General features: G+C 34.0%; 1 protein-coding gene across 1 annotated transcript in view; it reads right to left on the bottom strand.

Annotated features, from left to right (window-relative positions):
- Positions 1–306: 306 nt before the first annotated feature.
- Positions 307–8,424, bottom strand: part of Cep85l (centrosomal protein 85L) — a 160,806-nt gene continuing 152,688 nt past the window's right edge. Inside the window, exon 13 of the mRNA XM_078019330.1 lies at positions 307–4,945. Within this exon, the coding sequence (XP_077875456.1) occupies positions 4,782–4,945 (164 nt within the window). The 3' untranslated portion in view covers positions 307–4,781. The remainder of the gene's footprint in view (positions 4,946–8,424) is intronic.

The raw sequence follows: 8,424 nt of genomic DNA, 5'->3' as shown, positions 1-8,424 counted from the left end.
TGAATTTTAGAAATTCATAAGATGAATATAGCACAATTATCTGAAATGTATACAAGTGTAACTTTGTATTTATGACTCCTGACATCAGAAAATCTCCATACCTTTCATAGGAAAGCCTGAGAAAAAAGCTTATAAGACAGACTTAAGAGGCAGAAGTCTCCATATTCTAGTCAAAGGGTCTCTTGTATTTATAGAAGGCTTTTACCTAAAAGTCACGTCAGCATATTCTTATCATTGAGAATTCAGGACAGGGAGTCTGGAGTTTCAAATACATTCAATTAACAGTAGGCAGCAGGAATACATAAATCTTTTTATAAAAAATTTATTTCTCTGTAAATACAAATTCCAACATCAACAAACAATAATCCAGTGGAAAAATACTAGCCATTAACATTGAAAACTTTTTTCTTAGTTTAATAAATAGAGCTTTGGCTTTCAAAATTCTAGCTGTAAACCCCATTAAAAGATAAAACCAAAAACAACCCCTTTAAAAAAGGAGGCAAAAGTGATAGGTCAGAAGGCATAAGCCAGCCAGTGGCTTCACATTCTTTTTTACAATAACTGTATTTTAATTAAGTTATGAACACTGTATTTACACATGAGGTATTTTGGATGGTTCAAAAACTGAACCTAGTTTACAAAAACCACCAGTCACAGTGACTGATTATGCACTCAGCTGTGCTTTTAATGTAACCACCTAGCACCTTACTACTTCTTGCCATCACACCAACATGACACTGAACTTTACATTTATATATTTAAATAACTACTCATATATATCTATGTACATACATATACACAACAAATGAATACATTCTATAGGAATTCCTCACACTATACAGGGAGGCTGGGCTCCAAGAACGTGATACTTCCTTTCATGTTCACTAAGGCATCCACTTCCTAATGACAAACGTTCCTTGCTTAAAAAAAAAAAAAAAAAAAGTCCTTAATCAAGTCTATTTAAAGAACAAGGTGCAACAATCATCACCATTCTTATAACTCATAACTCATGTGAGATAGAATGAACACTTGCTGCAGGCAAAAAGGCACAAAAGGTTCTCTGAATGCAGCTGCAACAGTGCTCCTAAAGACTTACTGATTTGAAACCATTCATATTGTATTCAATATTTCTTTTAAATAAGAAAAAATTCCCAAATATTTCCCCTTCATGATTAAATGTGTGATATAATCATATGGCAATTACTATGAATGGCATTTGGGGGCAAAGTTGGAAGTTTACTTTTTATAACAAATAGAAAATAGTTCCTCTTGTTTTGTGAACACTGAAAATAACTTGAAAATGGAAAACAAAATGAATTAACTTTAGCTCTGAGAGCTACAGTTATTGGCAGTCTGAGTGAGCATGGTTATAAGAATTGCTTACATATGTAATTATATATCTACAGTGATAGAAATCTAAATAACAGAATGCTAATAATCCAAACTTAAGTTATGCCTGAGCTGAACTGTGCTATGTAAAAATACAGTCCAGGTGTTCAGTTACTGTGACTCAATGAACTATTACTGATATTTAAAGGACATTTTCCCATTAAAGTAGTTTCTTTAAAAACATTCTCTAAAAGATTCCTGTTGAGTTTTGCACAATGACAACATTAATTTGTAAGCTTATTAGTAAGTCAGAAATGTACAATTTTCATTTTAGCAACACTTTCCAGCCCTTGGGATTGTCTTTAACAAGCTACTGAAAGAAAGCCTATTTCAGTTTAATAAACTGTCACAACCAAAATAAATTTCACTAAGATATAATACTGCTAAATTGAAATATTAAATCCTATTTCAAATATAAAATGGGGCCACATATTTTTAAAAATAAGTTCAGGCATATCTTACCTAGTCAATACTTAAACACTTCTTAAAAATTACAGGCCATTAAAAATTTATTAACAATCTAAAGTTTTTGTATTTTTCTGACATCAAATGAAAACAGCTTTTGTGCCCTTGAGTCAGCTAATGTTGTTATGTGCACAGCCAAAGTGGATCTGTTATGGAGTCATATTCATCCACGCTGAATATGACTGAGTTGGAACAGGCTTTACTTCAAAGCGCAAAAAGATCAATTATGACACTTCCTAAAAAGATAAGCATTTAATAATACACAAAAGCATAATTAAAAAGAGGTTTAATTATCTAAAGAAAATTTAAAATAGACTGACTTTAAAACTTAAATTAATTTCCATTTCAGGTATGTATCACTGTAATAACTTCTATGAACACTCTGGGGCAAGACACCATAGTGTTGCTATTTGTCTGTCTTAGCTGACCTAAGAGTAAAACATTTGTTTTTAATGTGACACCAATATTATTACTGACTGCTCTAACACAAGAGGGTGTGGGTGTCTTGAGGAAGGGAAGTTTTCTGAAAAATAAAAATTAAAAATTAAAAGCTGCCTAATTAGAATGTTACTAGTTTCATTTTTTTCTCAGAATCCCTTACAAAATTTCTACTTATTTTCTAGGCCCATTTACAAACTTCAGACTCTAAGAAATTATATTTTATAATCCAAGATTATACTTAAACTATCATATCTTCATGCTTTTTAAAAACAAGAGTATACATTTTCCAAAGTGAAATACATCAGCAAAAGTTCCTGTTATATTTTTTTACCTTAAGATATGTTAATTAAATTAAATTTTGTAAGTTTAAGAAAGAAAATTTACTAAAACAAAAAATCATTTCATCCCAACCAGGCTAGGTTATTATTCTTTCTGCCTGAAAGAATAATAACCATAAAACTCCACAACATAAACTATTAAACTTAGGAGATATTTAAGTAAGAACCCATTGACCCAAGGGTGCCTTATTTTTGAAATCATGGTAGGAAGGTGTGAATTCTATTCAAAGAGAATGTGAAAATGTTATTGGGTGCAATTGTGGCTGAACTGTGGCAGATATTATGATCCACTTTTCTGTAAAGGGACATCTTCACAGATATTAATCCTTGTAAGGCAGAATTCTTTGCATCCATTTTTTTTTTGGTACAAATTTACTACTTTTTGATTGTCTTTGAAGAACTAACACTAAAAACCAAATGAATACATTAGGAAACCAAGTTCTTATAGTGACTAAGTCCTTTCTGAGGTCAGGGACCTTAGGATGCAGAATCACTATAATGCACTGATTTCTTAGTGGCCAAATCCTATAAAGAGGAGCAGCATGGACTCAGGCACTGAAAGAAAGGGAGATGTGATGTCTTACAGTGTATTATAGTGAAGTGTTGAACTAGAATCATGTAACAGTTTAGTGAGAGCTGTAAATAAGCCAACATTCTAAATAGAGTTTTCCTGGGTGTCTCCTTGAATGCCTTGCTCTATTATGCTTTCTCTGTTGAGAACAGAAAAAAAAATATTTTCTAGGAGCAGCCTTTGTATACATATACTTGGCAAGAAAACAGGCATATGATCTGCTCTCAAACAAACAATATCATCCTAACTGATCTACACATCGTATTCCCCACTTCTTTAGTCCTGCCTAAGTAAACCCTGACAATATTGAAAAATCAAACCAATTTATAGGGGACAATAGTTTACCATAACTAAGTATATTCAAAAGAATATGATCAATGCTCTGAAGAACTAAACAGATAACATTCATTTAGAAGTTTACATGTTGCATGTCTATTAAAAATCAGTTTATTTCATACTAATACCCTGTCCTCCAGATGAATAACTAACCAAGCCAAGTTCATATTCTATAACAATCCCTGTTATTAATGAAATATATCTAATAAAAGGAAATAAAATTATCATCTAGGTTTAGATTTTGTTTTATGTTAGTGTTAGTTCAGATAAAGAGCTGGCTTTTTTGTAGTTGCAAAATTAAAACAGGTACAAAACTGTTAAAATGTAAATGCTGAGACTTTGATAAATAAACTATCATTCCAGAGTCAGTCTGACAATCTTTGCTTAACAATGATCTGAGGCCTTGTTTGCATTAATTATATATGGCTTTGTTTATACTGCCATATATAAACAAAAAACCATAAGTAGTAAGAGATAGGATAAAATAATTTCAACTTATGTTAAACTTTCTTGTAATGTATAAATTATAGTGCTGATGAAAAAGATTATCTCATCAGTACTTCACACTCTTACAATCACTCTGGAGAAAAAGCTGACCTATCCCAACTCCAGAACCTCATCATCTCAGTTCAGTGATTATTTAAATCACAAATAGTTTTGCCTGCTGCACTTCTATTAAACACTTGCCTACTGTTGGAACTCTTATTCAGCTAGCCCCTGAAAATATCAAAATACAACACAAGTTTCCATATGAAAAAAATATAAGAATAAACAGTGTGTGCCTTTCTTAGAAGGTTTGATTTGATGCTTGAAATCTTTATAATTATGTGAACTTAAAAGCACTCACATACACACAAACCTCAAACACATATGCATATGCAAACACATAAAACCTACAGAAGTAAACAAAATCTGTCCCTTTATCTGAAGGGCACTATTCACAAATTGGTCCTATAATCAGTAGTTTGGAAATTTGCTTTTTCTTGTTGACTTTATCACATTTTTCAAATGATAATTATTTTGCCTGATTAGATAAGCCCCTTAAAAATCTCCTCACATTCCTATTTTCCCTCAATTAAACAAATCAACACACACACACCCACACCCACACCCACAGACAACCTATGTGCAAGTGGTATGTCACTTGCAATTTTCCATTGTAACTCTTAAAAAGAAATATGAAGAACTGTAACTCAGCAGCTTTAACAATGGGTCATTATTGCTGTGGGACCAACACTTGATCACTGGGTTATGCAGTTATCTCCCATGTCCTGAGCATAGCGGTCTGATATTGTAGTTCTTAATTCATCAATGTCTCTTCGTAACTGGCACACATCTGACAGTCTTTTAGCAAGTGTTTCTGAGCTGTGGTCACTTTCAGTCTCTTCAGCTGAACAATTCATTGCTGTGTAAATAAAAAATGGACAGAAGAATGACTCATTTTGCTTTGAATAAAGACGTTTTAGGATTTTCATCTTAATCATCATGGAAACATAATATTATGCACTGAATATCAATGAGGCTCAGATTTAAACTATGCATCATTTGATATTTAAATAGGTATTATCTACCTAGTCCTTTAAAATTTTTGTTAATTAAGATGTGTTAAATTCATATAGCAATACATAAAATTCAACGTATTTTATTGATGACAATGTTCCAAAAGTGAAAAACAACATAATCAAATGTCTCTTTCCAAGTTCAACTAGAGAACCCAGTTCTTTCCTTTTGATAAAATCTAGAAATCATTTGCAGAGGAAGTAGTTTAAATTTTTATGACTTCAAAATGGGTTTTTATTGGCATGCAAATATTAATTTTCAAAATATATAGAGGTTTGGGGCCCTATAATCCCAAACAACTGAATCAAGTTGATAGCTTTGCCCAAAGTCTCAGTAACAAGGAGTAAATCAGCTAGCTTTTACTTACTTACTCCAGTATCTATTTGTGAGCATGTCACAACCTAAAATCAAGCAGAGCCAGTGACTGTGAAATAAACCTTTCCTTCTACCTTCATTAGTCCTAGTAGTTTATTAAAGACATAAGGTCAGATAACTGTTATTTTAACAAACATTAAATGGACATTTGCCCTGAGTCCAGGGGTCATGCTAGATGTGCAGGTCAGTGGCTTATTCTCAATGCTTTACACATGATTTCATAAACAACTGAGCACAGTGAGTATTGTGATAACCTGAACTACAAGCTACAGAAGCACTAAAGGAAGAGAATAACCAGCCTTAACAAAAGAAATATCAAATACTGACTAAGTGGGCCAAGAAAGCAGAATGAACAAAAGTATAGAGGCAGAAAATTAAAGAGTCTGAAATAATCTGACAAACTTCAATAAAATTGTCAGTACAAATCATGAGAGAAGAATGACAAGAAATAAGCCTACCAAGGTAGGCAGTGCTATTTCTCTCACAGAGGAGAGTAAGTATTAGAAATACCAGATTCAAGGTTTAGAAGACAGATCACTCTGGAAAAAATATGAAAAATGGACTGGGGAAAGGACTGTGAGGAAAATGGGTTACACATAGTACGGGGATGAAAGATCTTGTAAGGAACAACAACAAAAAAATCATCAATTTGGGTGAGGGTCAGAGCTTGGGGAGTTCACAGATGAAGGAAAAAGCAAAGTGAAGTAAAAAATCTGGGCTAGGGTGATAGGTGAATGTTGACACTACTTACACACTGCAAAGAGAAGGTTTAGATGGGTTCTGCTTAAGCCAAGTTGAGTTTCTAATGCCTATGAAACAGCCAGTTCTCAAATACACACAGATGAACTACAAGGAGCCCAGAAGAAATATTCTAGGCAGGGAAAGAGATAAACATCTGTTTGGTGGAAAAGGTTTAACAATAACAGGGCAGGTATAAGATTATGCAGAAAAAGGATTAAATTAAAAAAAGAAATAAAAAAACCAACAACAAGGGGATGGGGGGTTGTGGCTCAGTGGCAGTGTGCTTGCCTAGCATGTGTGAGGCACTGGGTTTGATCCTCAGCATCATATAAAAAACAAACAAATAAAATAAAGGGTATTGGTTTCATTAAAAAAATGTTATTGAAAAACAAACAAACAAAACCACCAATAAAAAGTTTCTGGAAGCCCTAATACAGAAGTAGTAAGGAAATCCATCGAAGACTGACACTGAGCAGTCACAAAGGCAAAAGCAGAACCTAGGGAATGATGTCATGGAAACCAAGGTAATAAGAGTTTTAAGGAGTGTGGGGAGCAGAATCAACAGCTAACCAAAGGAGTCACGAGATAAAAATTCAAATGAATACATTGCTTCTGGCAAAAGAGTTGGTTGGTCAAATTTTCACAATACCAAATAAATATAAGGTAAGGATTCCAGGTTTGAACTTTAATGATTGGAAGAAGAATACATTAGGGTATGGGGTGAAAGACGTAAGATTCCTGAATCTTTTGTTCATATTACGATAGCTCTATTACCATATTATGGAAAACATTAACAAATGCTATAGTAAAAAATGTAGGTTACTTATCTGGAAAAATAAGAGACCCAGAATAGCTAAAGCAATTCTTCTAAGTAGGAAGAGTGAAGCAGGTGGCATCACAATACCAGACCTTAAACTATACTACAGAGCAATAGTAACAAACAGCATGGTACTGGGCACCAAAACAGGCTGGTAGACCAATGGTACAGAATAGAGGACACAGAGACTAACCCGCAAATATACAACTATTTTATATTAGACAACGGTGCCAAAAGCATGCACTTCAACAAATGGTGCTGGGAAAACTGGAAATCCATATGCAACAAAATGAAACTGAATCTCTATCTCTCACCATGTACAAAAACTCAACTCAAAACGGATCAAGGATCTAGATATTAAACTAGAGACTCTGCATCTAATAGAAAAAAAGTAGGCCCTAATCTTCATCACGTGGATCTAGGCCCCAACTTCCTTAATGAGATGCCTATAAGCACAAGAATTAAAAACAAGAATCAACAAATGGGATGGATTCAAACTAAAAAGTTTTTTCTCAGCAAAGAAATAATCTGTGAGGTGAACAGGGAGCCTACATCCTGGGAGCAAAATTTTATCCCTCACACATCAGATAGAGTACTAATCTCAGGGTATATAAAGAACTCAACAAGCTAAGCAACAAAAAAACAAATAATCCAATCAATAAATGGGCCAAAGGACCTGAACAGACACTTCTAAGAAGAGGATATAAAATCAATCAACAAATATATGAAAAAATGCTCATCATCTCTAGCAATCAAAGAAATGCAAATCAAAACTACTCTAAGATACCATTTCACTCCAGTCAGAATGGCAGCTATATGAAGGCAAACAACAACAAGTTTTGGTGAGGATGTGGGGAAAAAGGTACACTCATACATTGCTGGTGGGACTGCAAATTGGTGCAGCCAATTTGGAAAGCAGTATGGAGATTCCTTGGAAATCTGGGAATGAAACCACCATTTGACCTAGCTATTCCTCTTCTGGGACTATACCCCAAGGACCTAAAAACAGCATACTACAGGGACACAGCCACATCAATGTTTATAGCAGCACAATTCACAATAGCTAAACTGTGGAGCCAACCAAGTTGTCCTTCAGTGGATGAATGGATTAAAAAAATGTAGCATATATACACAATGGAATATTACTCAGCACTAAAAAAGAACAAAATCATGGAATTTGCAGGGAAATGGATGGCATTTGAGAAGATTATGCTAAGTGAAGTTAGCCAATCCCAAAAACCCAAATGTTTTCTCTGATTTAAGGGAGGTGACTCAAAGTGGGGTAGGGAGAAGAGCATGGGAGGAAGATTATTTCTAGATAGGAAAAAGGGGTTAGGGAAAAGGGGTTAGGGGTAAGGGGAATAGCAAGGATGGTGAAATGTGATGGTCAT

Source organism: Ictidomys tridecemlineatus, chromosome 8, assembly GCF_052094955.1.
Source record: "Ictidomys tridecemlineatus isolate mIctTri1 chromosome 8, mIctTri1.hap1, whole genome shotgun sequence".
In the NCBI taxonomy this organism is placed as follows: Eukaryota; Metazoa; Chordata; class Mammalia; order Rodentia; family Sciuridae; genus Ictidomys; species Ictidomys tridecemlineatus.
This window is presented reverse-complemented; position numbering and strand designations above follow the sequence as displayed.